General features: G+C 35.9%; 1 protein-coding gene across 1 annotated transcript in view; it reads right to left on the bottom strand.

Annotated features, from left to right (window-relative positions):
* Nucleotides 1-3,355: 3,355 nt before the first annotated feature.
* The window catches only part of LOC144976401 (serine/threonine-protein phosphatase PP1-gamma catalytic subunit B-like), a 14,352-nt gene continuing 1,723 nt past the window's right edge, over nucleotides 3,356-15,984 (bottom strand). The window contains exons 3-7 of the mRNA XM_078920672.1: nucleotides 11,383-11,613; nucleotides 9,929-10,033; nucleotides 7,908-8,140; nucleotides 5,877-6,011; nucleotides 3,356-5,243 (exon numbers count right to left, since the gene is read on the bottom strand). Of these exons, the coding sequence (XP_078776798.1) occupies nucleotides 5,016-5,243; nucleotides 5,877-6,011; nucleotides 7,908-8,140; nucleotides 9,929-10,033; nucleotides 11,383-11,613 (932 nt within the window). The 3' untranslated portion in view covers nucleotides 3,356-5,015. The remainder of the gene's footprint in view (nucleotides 5,244-5,876; nucleotides 6,012-7,907; nucleotides 8,141-9,928; nucleotides 10,034-11,382; nucleotides 11,614-15,984) is intronic.

Here is a 15,984-nt window from a genome sequence, read left to right as displayed (position 1 = left end):
GCCATAAAAGTCACTTCTTTCACGTGATCTTCTTTGATCGTTCCCTATAAATCTAGTTCCCTGGGTTTGAAATAAATAAATTATCGCTGAATACATTACGTGAGACAAGCGTTAACTCTAAACTCACTCCCCCCTCTCTCTCTCTCTCTCTCTCTCTCTCTCTCTCTCTCTCTCACTCTCTCTCTCTCTCTCTCACTCTCTCTCTCTCTCTTTTCACACACACACACTCTCACACATACACACTCTCTCTCTCTCTCACACCACACACACACACACAAATATATATATATATATATATATATATATATATATATATAATATATATATATATTATATATATACTCCTCTCTCTCTCTCTCTCTCTCTCTCTCTCTCTCTCTCTCTCTTTTCACACACACACACTCTCTCTCTCTCTCTCACACACACACACATATATACTCCTCTCTCTCTCTCTCTCTCTCGCTCTCTCTCTCTCTCTTTTCACACACACTCTCTCTCACACACACACACATATATATAATCCTCTCTCTATTTCTCTCTCTCTCTCTCTCTCTCTCTCTCTCTCTCTCCTCTCTCTCTCTCTCTTAAGCCAACCATTACTATTACCCTCCACTTAGAGCTATCTTGAATTGATCAGCCGAAATTGTGGGCATCCAGAATCTTAACACGTTTAATTTAATAATTATTTCATTAATTTTTATATTTTTTACACACGCGATTACATAATATTGGGTGGCATTGTACAATGTTACAGAGCAATTATATGCATCATTATACCAAAGCATCGTGGTTAGTGCTCACAAACTGAATAGCCACTCGGTCCGGCTGACAGCGCTGTTCTGAAGGCGATTATGTTTGTTTGTTTTAATTGTATTTTTAAAAATTAGTCTACAAAGTTTAATGACCTGTTAGGATACCTTTGGGATACTACTATACCGGTGTGACCTTATTTACTACGTAAGTCTGATAACCCATTTTAAAATTTTTTTCTTTTTTTTTTTTTGTGTGGCTATGCGGTCTAGTAGTATGAGACTTGCTTTCGGATCGGAAGGTCCTGGTCGAGCCTCGCTCGGCGCATAGTTGAGTCCTTGGAAAAGCTCTTTACTCACATTCTCTCACCGTACTTAGGTGTAAAGAGTACCTGCCGTTAACAGCGTTTCTCAGTCCGAAAAAACAGGCGCCATGTCTCGTCCTACATATTAAGTGTTGCTGTTGTAAAGGGACCACTTGTAAAGCGTTTTGAGCATGTTTAGTGGATATTGCGCTGTATAAAAGCTTATTTTTTTAAAAATACCTTTGGGATATTATTAGACCGATGTGACCTTTTACGCAGGTCTGATAACCCAAATTGTTATCGGTTCTTTGTTGTAATGGAAATACCCTCGAAACCAACGTACAATATCGTCCAATACAACAATGCTTCCCTCTCGGCTAAGGACTCCTGCAAGGACTGGGACAAAACCAAGCAATCCCATTAGAAGACAAAGACAGAGAGCAACTTGGAATACAGATATTAAGGGAAAGAAGACACAGCATGTGACCTCCTGCCCACTATGAAACGACAACGAGACAACAGCAACGATATTTTTTAAAATAAAAAATTAAATTGAAAATAAAATAAAATAACAAATTTTTAAAAATAAATAAATATAATAATAATAATTGTAAATTGTAAAGTTTCCTTTATTCATCCCATATTATGGGAAATTTGTTTCTAGGGTCTATTCCAAGGGAATAACCCAGGCGCCAGCCGCAGCGCAGCGCCGCAAATAATAATATATGATTATTATATCATCATAATCATTATAATAATAATAATAATAAAAATAATAATAATAATAATAATAATAATAATAATAATAATAATAATAATAATAATAATAATAATAATAACAATAATAATAATAACAATAATAATAATAATAATAACAATAATAATAATAATAATTGTAAATTTCCCTTTATTCATCCCAGATGGGAAATTTTTTTCTAGGGCCTATTCCAAAGGAAGACTGGAATAACCCAGCCGCATATGATATATTATATTATTATTATTATCATTATTATTATTGTCATCATCATCATCATCATCATAACAATAAAAATAATAATAAAAAATAAATAAATAAATAAAAAATAATAATAATAATAATAATAATAATAATAATAATAATAATAATAATAATAATAATAATAATAATAATGATAATAATAGGAAGAATTCGCCTCATTCCATGGAAATGACAAGGATTCACTAGAAAAGGAGACAAGATTGAGTGGATAGGCAACAGTTAACAGCCCAAAATGTGTTTGTTTTTAAGGGTTTTACGGTGCTTGCAACACATTTAGGTCATATCAGCGCCAGTAAAAAGGAGGAAAATTGGATAGTAAAAACATTCTAGATGTACTATTAGAAGGACTTGAGGAAAAAGTAAGACAAAGGGGGAATGGTCCATATAGGGAACAGATGTAGATTCTAAGAGCACACTATCAGTGTACTTAGTTTGAGATCACCTAAAAGTCTCACCCAGACACCAGCACAAGATCCCACTAAGAGGAATACACTCAAATGTTAACAAATCGTAAGAAAATAACAATATATAACGGAGATGATTTACAAGGAAAAAATATAATCTCCCAAAACTAAAATCATACATTCAACTGTTTCCCTCACAGTCAAGGACTCCGGCCAGAGTCAGGACAAAACTTAGTAATATCATTCCAAGACAAAGACAGAAAACAGTTGGAAAACAGATACAGGGGGAATAGAAGACACAGCAAGTACCTCCCTGCCCAATATGGGAGGTTGGAAACCCCACCCAGAGCCCTGACTTGTACTTCTTTGCAGATCTGATGAACAAAATTATTACGGGCTTATTGTCATAATGGAAATACTCTCAAACCAACGCAAAATATTGCCCATTACAACAGTGTTAAATCTAGCCTCTAGTGGTATGACACTCGCTTTAGGATAGGAAGGTCCTGAGTTCGAGCCTCGCTCGGCGCATATTTGGAAAAGGCTCTTAACTCGCATTCTCTCACCATATTCAGGTGTGTAAAACGAGTACCTGGCCATTAACAACATTGTCTCTGTTGGAAGAAAAATTGTAATATTACCTAACAGGCGTTATGTCTTGTCCTACATGTTAAATGTTGCTCTTGGTTAGGGACCCCTTGTAAAGTGCTTTGAGCACAATAAGTGGATATCGCGCTGTATAAAAGCTCAAGTTTTTGGGGGTTTTTTTAAGCTCAAGCCTCATTTGTATTCTGTTATCAGACCTGCTTATATGAGCACATACAGCAGCCCTCACTAACCTCAGCGAATCATTTTAAAAAAGAAATATAAAAAGTTGAGTTGTGATCTCAATTATTTTATTGATCAAAGGTATAATTATTTATTTTATTATCATACTGCGTTTTTATTGTAAAGAAAGCAGCATGTTTAATACTCTCTCTCTCTCTCTCTCTCTCTCTCTCTCTCTCTCTCTCTCTCTCTCTCTCTCTCTCTCTCACTCCCCTCTTCTCTCTGCATTTAAGCAAACAATACACACTTTCCAAGCACATCCCCCCCCATAGACATTCATTGTACAAATAATATTTAGATATCCATTATTACAAACATTATTTACACATCCATTATACAAAAAATATTCAATAAATAAACAATGCATCCAACAATACATTTTGGACTTGTCTTATCATTTAGCCTGCATGTAATTGGTAAGTTTGTTTTTAAGGTTTTTACGGCGCTTGCAACACATTTAGGTCAAATCAAAGCCTGTAAAAAGGAAGAAAATGGGATAGTAAAAAGTTCTAGAATTACAATTAAAGTATCCAAGAAAATGGAAGACAAAGGGGATTAGTTTTTGTTGTTGTTTGTTGTTTGTTGCTTTAGGTCTCTTCCAACACAATTGAGGTTATATGAGAGACCGCTGAAACAAAAAAACAAGCAATCTAACAAAAATAGTACAAATGTAAATCAAAATCATAACCTAAAGATATCATAAGCTAAATTATAAATAACCAAGAACAAACAGGCAGAAGATTTACAGAAAAAAAAAATATCCCCTGTCAAAAATACAATCACAAACCAAAGAAGCAGGATAGGCTAGTAAAGAGAAGAAGAAACGACATCACTATCGGATCGTACACCCATGCGAACATCATAGGTATATGATTCAAGGGTGATGCTCCCATCCAACCACCCGCAAGGGGATTAGTTAAAATAGAAAACAGATGTAGATTTCAAGAGCACATTATAGATGCTCTTAGTTTGAGATCACCTAAATGTTTCATCCTGACACAAGCACATGTCGCCACTAAGAGGAACACACCCAAAAAAAAATTATCATCTCCCAAAACCCTAACTACACATTTGACTGTTTCCCTCCTAGCAAGGGTATCCGGCGAGGGCCAGGACAAAAACCAAGTAATCTCATTCCAAGACAAAGACTGAAAGCATGTTGGAAAACAGATACAGGGGGTAGAAGACACAGTAAGTAACCTTCCTGCCCACTATGACAGGTCAGGAACTCCATGCAGGCGCTGTAATTACACCATGATAGTTACGAAAAAATTAAAAATGTTACTGTGATGATGTTGTTTTTTTTACTCACTTGGTATATAGAAGGCAGGTGACTGGATATGGAAAAAGACACCTTCCTTAAATATGTACAAATCATTTAGAATAACAAAGTCTAAACTTTGATTTTCTGTATGTAGAAAAATAATGGATCCTGACATCTGAACACCAGAGAATCGACAAATTAAAAAGCACCACTATCTATGAGTTTGAGTCTTTCCAAGATTTTTCTACACAGAGAGGACCTACAAACTATCTCTGTCGTCAATCTGGAATATAGTAATGTATTTATGTCTTTATTGTTTTTTGTTCTTGGCTTAAGAAGGGTTTTGAGCCCGGAATGTTCCGTGTTTTGCATTTTGTTCCTTTTTGAAGTGGTTATATTCAGTTTTGTTTATATCTTTGTGTACAAACTTTACAAAAATAATGCTTGTTATTCCGACAGACTTTTAGTCCTCTCCCTCATGACAGGTCTTATATAGTCTTCCCATGCTGATTCTCTCAAAGACTGGCTTCGTTGCAAACTTGTGGATTCCTCTGACTTCGGGTTCTGGGTGCTATCTGGTGCCTTTTTATTTCCCATGATTTTAGACACAATACTTTGTTTCTTTTTGTTCCCAGCGTAGCTGTACTTGATCTTTTTGGTCAATGGCTGGAGAATCTGATCGGATGATTATAAAAAAAAAAATTATGTCATACAAAAGAGTTCTAACGGAGTCCTTTCTATGTACAAATCTAATCTTTTATAGTGTTTCAAAATGAATAAATAATAATTAATACCTATACAAATAATAAAGGAATAAAACAGACAAAAAGAAAAACAAAAAGAACCAACAACACCACACCCCCCCCCCCACCCCCACCCCAAAAAATACAAATAACAAAAAACTAAAAACAAACAAACAAAATAAATCAGATAATAGTTTCATTTTCATTTTAAAATTCTACAATAATTCAAATTCTAAGCCTAAGACTTGTAACAGGCAACAAACTAAATTAAATGATTTGAAAAAAATATATATGTTAATTGTGAATGATTATTTGTGTAAATTATCACTCTAGAGTGGTTTTAAATTGATGCAGTGTTGTTCAATATGATTAAATGTCAATAACTCGAGGCATTTTTGTTTTTTTTTCTCAGTTTTCTTTTAACATTTTGGTATCAAAATCTGTATGGATTGCCCCCTCCCTCCACCTTCCCCCCCCCCCCCCCCCTAAAAAACCCAAACTGTACACAGATCAAATCTGTAAAACAGAACAGGTCTGTATGAAGTAACAGGAAAAAAAAACATACCTTGAAAGAGCACATCAGATTTTCGTCAATGTTCATAATGGCCCCACAATTGTCATAAACACCGGCATAGTTAGGAGCAGAGAACAATGTCACCAACTGACGTTTCCCATGAAACTCGTAACCATCTTGAGCCACCTGTAAATAGGATTGGATAAGAATGAAAAGAACTTGAAAATCCTTTCTTTCTCTCTACATAAAGGGTCCCAAAAAACTCAGTAAATAGAACAATAGCCTTACAAAGCAAGGACACTACAAATCAAGGGAAACAACGTTCAGAGTACAGGTGAGATTTCTCTGATCTCTTTGTTCATTTTCCAGGGGTTGGGTAGCTGGATCTATTAGATGAAGTAAAAAGTACTGGTGCAATAGACTAGAGTTCCGTCTAAAGAGTATCTGGAAAATCCATTTAACGCTCAGAGCCTGATATAAATTCTGGCTCTGGAGGATTTGTTTTTAACCAAACCTTAGGGCACTGGACTGACCCATTGTAGTGTAAACAATCTCAATCATAAAATCAAGAAGCATTCAAGAGGAATTTATCATCCATTAGTACTCGTCGTAAACCATTCTTGTGCAAAACATTTCTTAACATTTGTGCGATTTTCTTCTTTGCCGCTGATTTATATATTTGTATCAAGTACGAGTAGTTATATCATTGGGGAATAGTTACATATGGCTGTTTTGGGCATTTATAGGAAACTGAAATATGCACCTTTGTTGGTTGATTTTATCACTTTTAACAGAGGTGAACAAAATGGATTATTAGTGGGTGAAGCACTGTAACTGTGGAACCAGTCAGCCCAACTTTAAGCCTTATGTATAATTTTCTTCATTTCTCTCATCTCCTCTCAATTGGACGACACGCATAATTCCTGTTGATATCTTCAAATTTCAAAATATTTAATTAACAACGGTAATTATATAATAAAATTACATTTACACTTACATTTCACTAAAGAGAGTACAGTAATATGTTAATATCTAATTTGTAAAATTTCGTTTCTCTGGGATGATTTATAATACCATTACAGAAAACCGCCTTTGCATATTGAGAAGTTTTTTTTTATTTTAATTAAATGATGTGGTTCGTTCTCAAGGTATATCAATGATAAATTTAGATGCTTAAATCTCATTTTCTTATTGCTTAAAGTGACCAAGATATAGAGACAGGGAAAAGAGATTTAATGTGAAACTTTAAAAGTCCCAAATGTCATAGCTCTCGTTCTTCTTAGGTCAAAATAAGGGACATTTTGCCTTTCTTGCTGAAGAGCTCGTCAAATCTTCTTACAAGTATGCTTTGGAACTGTGAATCTTTATTCACTATCTATTACAGAACAAAAGTGCATTGATGTAAATTAAAATTTAAAAGGATTCATGCATGAAAAATTGTCATTTTATTCAGTCTTTTAAAAATTGTTAATGCGTTTCAAAACTGCATTCATGCTGTAAGGGGGTCGTGTTTCCTTATAAGAATATTAAATTTCGATTCATGTTGATATCGGTAACAAGCAATTTTGACAGCAGAGTACATTTGTTTGATGGATTATAATACAATCCTTATTTCAATGTCTCGGTAACAACACCTTAAAATTAAAAACAAACAAAACGAAAAAAAAAAACAGAGCATTTATATAGCGCAATATACACTAAATGTGCTCAAAGTGCTTTACAAGGTGTCCCTGACCAACAGCCAAACGCAACAAAAAGAACGAGACATGACGCCTGCTAGGCGATAATATAATTATTTTTTTCCGACAGAGACAACGCTGTTAATGGCCAGGTACTCATTTTAAACCTGAGTACGGTGAAAGAATGTGAGTAAAGAGCCTTTCCAAGGACTCAACTATGCGCCGAGCGAGGCTCGAACCAAGGACCTTCTGATCCGAAAGCGAGTGTCATACCACACAGACTCACAGCATGAGATGCTTTAAAAAAAGACATATTTCATACGATTTAGTACCTATTATAATGAGCATGGTAATTATATCACAGTCTAAAATGTGAACTTCCTACATCATAAATCATACTCACGTCATGCGCTCTGACCACAAGATCTAAATCATGTTTTTCCAGGAATTTCTCAACAGTGTCATTCCCAAAATAGTAGGAGGTTCCTCTGCCGTCATTATAGTGCCAGCCTTCAGCCTTAGGGTCAGGGTGAGGATCAGACCAGAGCAGATCTGAAGTCAATCCCTCGTCCGGAATGGAACATGGGCGGGCAACCCGTCTGATTTGGTCCAATGACTGAAGGCTTGGACTCAGACCTGATGGACACAATCAGATAGTATTAAGAGATTAATTGACAATACAGACAATTCAATTAAAAATGAAAAAAACAAAAACAAAAAAACCCCAATAAAAATAGGATCATTAATATGTTATACTAATAAACAAGAAATAGAAATATATGAAATTACATTTGAAAACACTATTAAGGGGCAGCACGGCTTAGACGGGTGGTCTTTGCTTCGCACATGAAAGGTATTGAGCTCGAACACACACTGCACTTTGTGGCCTTGAGCAAGTCACCTCGCCTTAGCTCAATTTGCAGTGCTGCACTGTGGCTGATGCCTGGGTTATTCCAGTCTTCCCTTGGAATAGGGCCTAGAGAAAAATTTCCCCTACGGGATGACTAAAGGGAATTTTTATTACGTCTGAGAGATTGGGAAGTGAAAATTAGATTCATGATAAAAAATGTGAGACTTTGATCAAATTAACACTGACATTGAGGGCGTCCATCACTAATCATGCAAGAGTGATACGCAGTTTAAAAAAAAAGAATAATTTCTTAGCTTATATTAAAGCCCAATTATTCCTTTACCTTTGTGACCAACAGAGACTAACCACAATCCCATTATTTAGTGGGAATTGTCATGTGAAATAAACACACAAGACAAGTGTTATTGCTGAAAACAGCGCTGGGGTTTTTTCTCCCCATTTTTCTCCAAATAACCTCTCTTGCACTTACATGGTAAAAGTTAGATGCCATTATCAAATTTCATCGAGAAGAAAAAGCATAGCATCTAAAAGTGCAAAAGTCTAAAAATTCACATTTCTGTCCATTTGAAGTAAGTTAATATTGGCATCTGAGTGGTGTTAACCCTTTGCCAACCCCCAACCTGGAGGACCAGGTGACTCAAAGATGGGGGAATCACACACCATTAGTCGCCTTTTACGACACGCTGGCTTGGCGTTGGGCTATTCTTGACCCTCTCAGTTGAGGGACCCCAGACACCGCACGGGGTATCTGAGAGGTCCTGACTTAATATTGATTTGACGTAACAAGTCACATGTAAAATCAAAAGTTAAATATATGTCATCCACAAGGAGAAAATATTGCTAGGTGACCGAGTAAGAACATTCATTTAATCTGTCATCTGCATTTTTTGCCAAATTGGGACCTAAAATTTGCCAAAATCTGCCCAAAAAAACACCACAAAATTTGCCAAGAAATTTGCCAAAAAGACCAAAATTTGCCAAAAAATTTGCTGCACATTGGGTCCTTATTTGAAGATTTTTTGACGAAACGATCCATGACTGAAGTTGGAAGTGTAAGTGACTCGATTTATTTGACTTGAGAAATGAAATGACTGTGAATAGCGTTGTTACAAAGATTTTAAAGGATCATTATCCGTAGAGAGTAGCCTTCCTTGGTTTGGGCCCAGGCAAAGCTGCAACATTTCTCAAGTTTCGCACCTTTTTTTTTTTTCGTTATTTTGTTTTCGCTTCTTTTTTTGCCCAAAATTTGCCACGAGATTTGCCAATTTTCCCAAAATTTGCCATGATTGGCCAATTTTGGGAAATTTGCCAAAATTTGCGGATCACCCTGATATTTGCGGCCGAAAATTGCCATTTGCGGGCGCAAAAAATGCAGATGACAGTTTAATTGATTTATTTTATGAAATTTATTATTAGTAGCTGCGCTTAATGTTAATATGAAAAATAATTAAAATCTTGGCTATTAATACATCTAAAAATAGGTTTCTTCTTGTCACTTGAATACAGCTTCTGCTATAACAGGAAATCAAACATAACTAATCCATTTCCCATACCTCCATGACAACAAAATATTCGATCCTCAACAATGGCAGCCAAGGGGAGACAATCAAAAACTCCGTTGAATTTCTTCCACAAGGACAAAGAGTAACGCCGTTTGCCTGAAACAATACATACAACACAGTAAGATGAACAGATGTTGTAATTACAACATATCTTTATAATACATAATACAATTCTTAAATTTAGGGGGGTAACCGATTTTGCTTGGATTGGCTACATTGCCCAATATGACCTCCAAACGATAATATGTCAGGATGACATAGATGCTACACATTGAATTCATAGTCTGACTTATAAAACTTAGGTTTTATTAACGGTAATTTTCAGGGTAAAGGGGAAAATTTTCACATCACTGGTAATTTTGTTCAAAATTGAAAACCACTTTTAAGTATCTGATTCACCCTGACAAAATACCACTTCAAGGTAATCAGTCACATAGTTAGTGAAAATTTTCAATAATCTCCTCATGGTGGTATCTTTCTTATTTTTCAAATAGAACAACGACACATGCAGTAAGCCAAGTAGCCCTTGACCAACTTAGAAAACGATTGCATACTGTATGCCCCTTACTCATTTTCTGAACTTTAACCTTTGACTCTTTTAAGCTTTCTTGTTAAATTTAAGGACTTTTTATGGCGGGTGAGAAAGAAATTGTGATTATGACACAATTTAGTGAAGATGCCACTTAGTACTCTCCAAAGCTGATGATTCGTTGTCTACTTATTCCATTGAATAAATGGTCTTTGTGCTCCAGATTTTTAAATCAATGTCATATAAAATGTCTATGTATTATGCACCTGCTACGCTCTAATCATCCCATATTGTGTGGTTATAAATTCATGCTTATACGTTTTTATTATTTACAATATTATTTATGTAATATCATTATCATTCATTAATAATTAATTAATGAAAACTAAACATCATCAGATGAGTAATTCATTATTCTGATACTTAATGGCTGAAAACCAATATCATCCACTCAACAAGGCTAATCAAAGAAAGCCACTGCGACTGTTCCTCTATCATATTCAACACAATTTCCCATCATCACCTTTTGCACAAGGTGATCTTAGTATATTAACAGCTTACTATTCTAGTATTTAGATACTGAAAGCAAATGGAGACAACCTATAGTACCCATACTCCTAACAGAGAACTGAACACTGAGACAATGAGACAGTTAAAATGATAAATTTAGCTGACAACATAGTACAACTGTACATAAGCAATAAGAATATAAGCTAAACCAAAATATCAAGAAAATTGAACGGATGACGGTACAATTAATTTGGGTTAATACTCAACCGAATTGTAAAAAAAAACAACATATAAGATAACCAACCACAGGTGGCGCCAGCCGCTGTAGCCAATTTTCTGGATTGTTTCATTTTAATCTCCTGCTACTGTTCAGTAAAAGCAACTTAAGTATCACATTTCAACTTACATTCATCGAAGAAACCATAAATACTGTTGATGTTCGAGGTTTCATGGTTACCTCTGAGCAAGAAGAAATTCTCTCTGTACTTGAGTTTGTATGCCAGCAGAAGACATATGACTTCGATTGAGTTTCTGCCCCTGTCTACATAGTCGCCAAGAAAGAGGTAGTTGGTGTGTGGTGGGAAACCTCCAATGGAGAAGAGTTGAAGGAGATCGTAGAACTGGCCATGAACATCCCCTGAGGATATTTAAAAGTAAAATTTAATCCCACAAAATACACGTAATTGTCATTTCAATCAATTCAGTTGCTGATTAAGGGTGAAAATAAGGAACTTTATTATTTATTTACTTTATTGATATGTTGAGGGAGACAACTAGACATGACTTATTACAAGCTGTTAGTGTGTGTGCGTGGGGAGGGGGGAGTTGCTATATTACAACATTTATTTACTGTCGTAGCCAATCGTGGCTTGTGGCATTGAAATGAGAACAAAAGGTGAATCGATAAGAATAAACAGAGAGGTGGTGTGTGAGTGGCTGTGTGTGTCTGCATGTGTATTATATTGCATACTGTATACTGTATACACATACCTGCGATGTAGATAGATATACACGATTAACACATACATACTGTCAATGTCACAGTAAATCATCAGTGGTCAAAATCACCGGGTGCATTAAAAAAACCTTTAATTTATTTTTTTAAACATTGGTCGTTTTGACAGCTAACATGTCAACAGCTGTGGTCATGGGTTAAAACTTTCAAGATGACCGACCAGTGTCTGACTCAAAGTTGCTTTACTTTCTCCAACTTTATGAATTCATTATTGAGGCAAGGCATAGAGGTAAAAAAAAAAAGCAAATTTGTGTTCCAATTACATTTGAAACGCACAAAGAATATCACCGATCTCATATTGAGAAATGAAAAATGCAATAAAAATCAAGAAAATTGGCCGATAAATAAAACAAGTTGCAAAAGAGAAAAAAAGCTAAAATAAGCAAACAATTTTCAAAATCAAATTCCCTGTTAAAACAGTTTTTTCTACCAATTTTTCTGAAAGAAAGACTAATGTTCTCTTTTTCAAGCAGATTTCAACAATGCAATTTTCAAATTCCCCAAAACGATATTTATTACTTTTACTTTTAGTTTATACCCAAAAAGCTGACTCAGAAAGATTTCCAGTTTTATACATAACAATAACGTATACTTTAACGCTGGCCATGTCTTTGTTTTGGACGAAGATTTTAGAAAGTTTGACTCATGAATACTGCAAGAACATAATGTAGCGATGGAATAAAGAGGGTTATGTTTTTAATCTCCAAATATTCTTCTCAATGTTATATAAAATATAAAATAATAATTTTGTGTCAGAAAACATAAGATAAACATTATCTCATCATTACAATAAAATTGATTTCAAGAGTAACGAAACTGACCCAAAATACCTACAAATTATTCACATTTTTTGTGTTTACATAAATTGCCATCACAGTCGTCTGTCATCAACAAATCCTAATTTCTGACCAATTTGTACAGAATTAAGTCAATAGATTCCACCAGCAAATAAAAAAGGAACCAAATCGCAATTTCTACTACATATATTTAACAAAGATGAAAACAACCATCTGTGTGATTGTCCAGTTACTATCGACAAGTAAGTGTCATAATACATATATTGAGTAATGACTGCACTCGAAGTTTCTGAGCTTCTGAGAAGCAGTGAGGCAACACTCACCGCCGGGGTCATAAACTTTAATTGCTTAATGATTTACAACTTAAAGGTGTGAAATTTTGGATCAGATGGCAGGGAGTAGAGACTTTCTTCCGCTTAATTGGGAAATCAGTTTTATCAGGAAAATTTTCCATCTTACACACAGAGATTCGTCAAAGGAGAGTGGAACGTTGTTCATTTTTCGGGTTAGACAGGTTCAGTTACACAGAGTCAAAATAGAGGAATTTCCATTGGAGGATCAAAGGCTTAATGTCTTAGACAATATGTCGTATGAGGTTTCCGTTAAGGCAGGTTCGACTGTAACTGTAACCGTAGTGTCTCATGTGACTGGGACAAAGATGAAATACAGATATAGAGAATAACAAGGAAAGGCAATGTAGAAATGTCGGTGTTTCAAATTCAAAGTGTATCTTCCTTGTATCTTTTGATTCAATGGAAAGAGGACAAAAGATATATAAAGGCAAAGGAGGTAGTATTAATTTTCTTTTGCACATGACATGATAGAGCCTACAAAATTAGTAATTGCACTGGCGTTCTAGTGTTCATTTTAAAATCAATTTTGCAGCCAAGTGACCGTCTTCAAAACAGGCAGGGATTTTGTGAGTGTGAGTCTCAGATAATAAAGGACCTAACAAACGCGTCTTTGCTCAGGCTATCGTGATGGAGGTGGTGTCGGACTCCGGACTATGCTGACTAAATTTAGAGAAAAAAAATTCTATATTTATTGTCACTACATCTACCATACCATTACAGAAGTAAATCTTCGTAAGTCAGGTTCAACCGAGACATGCTCTACTACTTGACCATTTTCGTAAAACTGAAAGAAAACTAGCTAGGTCTAGATAGATAGCTAGAAAGCAGCTCGACAAAATAAGGCTTTTCTGCAACGGAGTGACTATTCGCATCCCGGGGGTGAGAGCTCGATCGCTTTTCTATTCTCATCCCGGGGGTGAGAGCTCGATCGCTTTTCTATTCTCATCTCGGGGGTGAGAGCTCGATCGCTTTTCTATTCTCATCCCGGGGATGAGAATGGGCTGCATGTTCACCCTCCTTACGTCCAGTGCCACTAAAAGTAGTAACGAGAGAGATGATGATGATGATCAGATGAGAGATGTGAGGAAGGGGGGGGGGGGTGCTAAGCTGACCCTACACAGGGATGAGAATAGCGAGAAGGGACGGCGGCTAGACTAGGCTACCCTCCCTACCGGTTGGTTAACAGGGATGAGAATAGCGAGAGGATGGGGGGGGGGGTGCTAAGCTGACCCTACACAGGGTTGAGAATAGCGAGAACGGGCGGGGCTGCATGTTCACCCTCCTTCCTTACGTCCACTAAAAGTAGTCACGAGAGAGATGAAGATGATCCGGTGAGAGTAGTGAGGAAGGGGGGGGGGTGTTAAGCTGACTCTACACAGGGATGAGAATAGAGAGAAGGGACGGCGGCTAGGCTAGGTTACCCTCCCTACCTACTACTACCACCTGTTGGTTACAGTTACAGGGGTGAGAATAGCGAGAACGAAGGTTAAACTACCTCAATTCTCATCCCGGGGGTGAGAGCTCGATCGCTTTTCTATTCTCATCCCGGGGGTGAGAGCTCGATCGCTTTTCTATTCTCATCCCGGGGGTGAGAGCTCGATCGCTTTTCTACTCTCATCCCGGGGATGAGAATAGAGGCAGCCTTTCTGCAACATGATTTTAGAACCTTCAGCCAGCACACAAATTCAAATAGAGAAGCCAAAAATAAACGGTTGAACTTTAATCTAAACCAAAAAAGGGGCTTGCATTTTTAAAAATCAACCTGTATTGGATTTCTACCAAAATCAAAGAACAAGGAAAATCATGATTCTGGGTGAGTGAGTCCTATAGAGAACTTAGAACTTGTGACAAGAAATATGTTCAATGTTTACAAACAGCGAGATATTGCTGCCAGATAATTATTATGGACATTACCAAAAAGTGAATTTTTGTTGGATATTGTTTGTGTGTTGTGTGTGTGTGGGTGGGTGGGTGTGTGCGTGTATGTGTGTGTTTGTGTGTGTGTGTGTGTGTGTGTGTGTATTTGTGTTTTGTTGCTACTGTTGCTGTTGTTGATGTTGCTTTAGGTGGGAGGGGGTTAATTTTTTTGGTGAACACTTGAGTTTGTAGAGTAAATGCAACAATGATCTAAAATATGAAGAAAAGAAATCGAAAAGGAGATGGGGTACAGATATGAGAGAGAGAGAGAGAGAGAGAGAGAGAGAGAGAGAGAGAGAGAGAGAGGTCAATGGTAACGCAAATTAGCAAATGAACTCGTTGAATAGAACAGAGAGATCGATAGATATAGGTATAGATAGATAGATAGATAGACAGATAGACAGATAGACAGATAGATAGATATATAGATAGACAGATAGACAGATAGATAGATAGATAGATAGATAGATAGATAGATAGATGGATAGATAGATAGATAGATAGAAAAATAGATAGATAGATAGAAAAATAGATAGATAGATAGATGGATAGATAGATAGATAGATATAGATAGATAGATAGATAGATAGATAGATAGATAGATAGATAGATAGATAGATAGATAGATAGATAGATAGATAGATAGATAGATAGATAGATAGATAGATAATAGATAGATAGATAGATAGATAGATAGATAGATAGATAGATAGATAGATAGATAGATAGATAGATAGATAGATAATAGATAGATAGATAGATAGATAGATAGATAGATAGATAGAAGTAGATAGATAGATAGATAGATAATAGATAGATAGATAGATAGATAGATAGATAGATAGATAGATAGATAGATAGATAGATAATAGATAGATAGATAGATAGATAGATAGATAATAGATAGATAGATAGATAGATAGATA

Source organism: Berghia stephanieae, chromosome 7 (genome assembly GCF_034508935.2).
Source record: "Berghia stephanieae isolate SIO BIC M18660-M18661 chromosome 7, UCSD_Bste_1.3, whole genome shotgun sequence".
NCBI lineage: Eukaryota > Metazoa > Mollusca > Gastropoda > Nudibranchia > Aeolidiidae > Berghia > Berghia stephanieae.
Note: the sequence above shows the minus strand (reverse complement) of the source record. Positions and strands in the feature narration are given on the sequence as shown.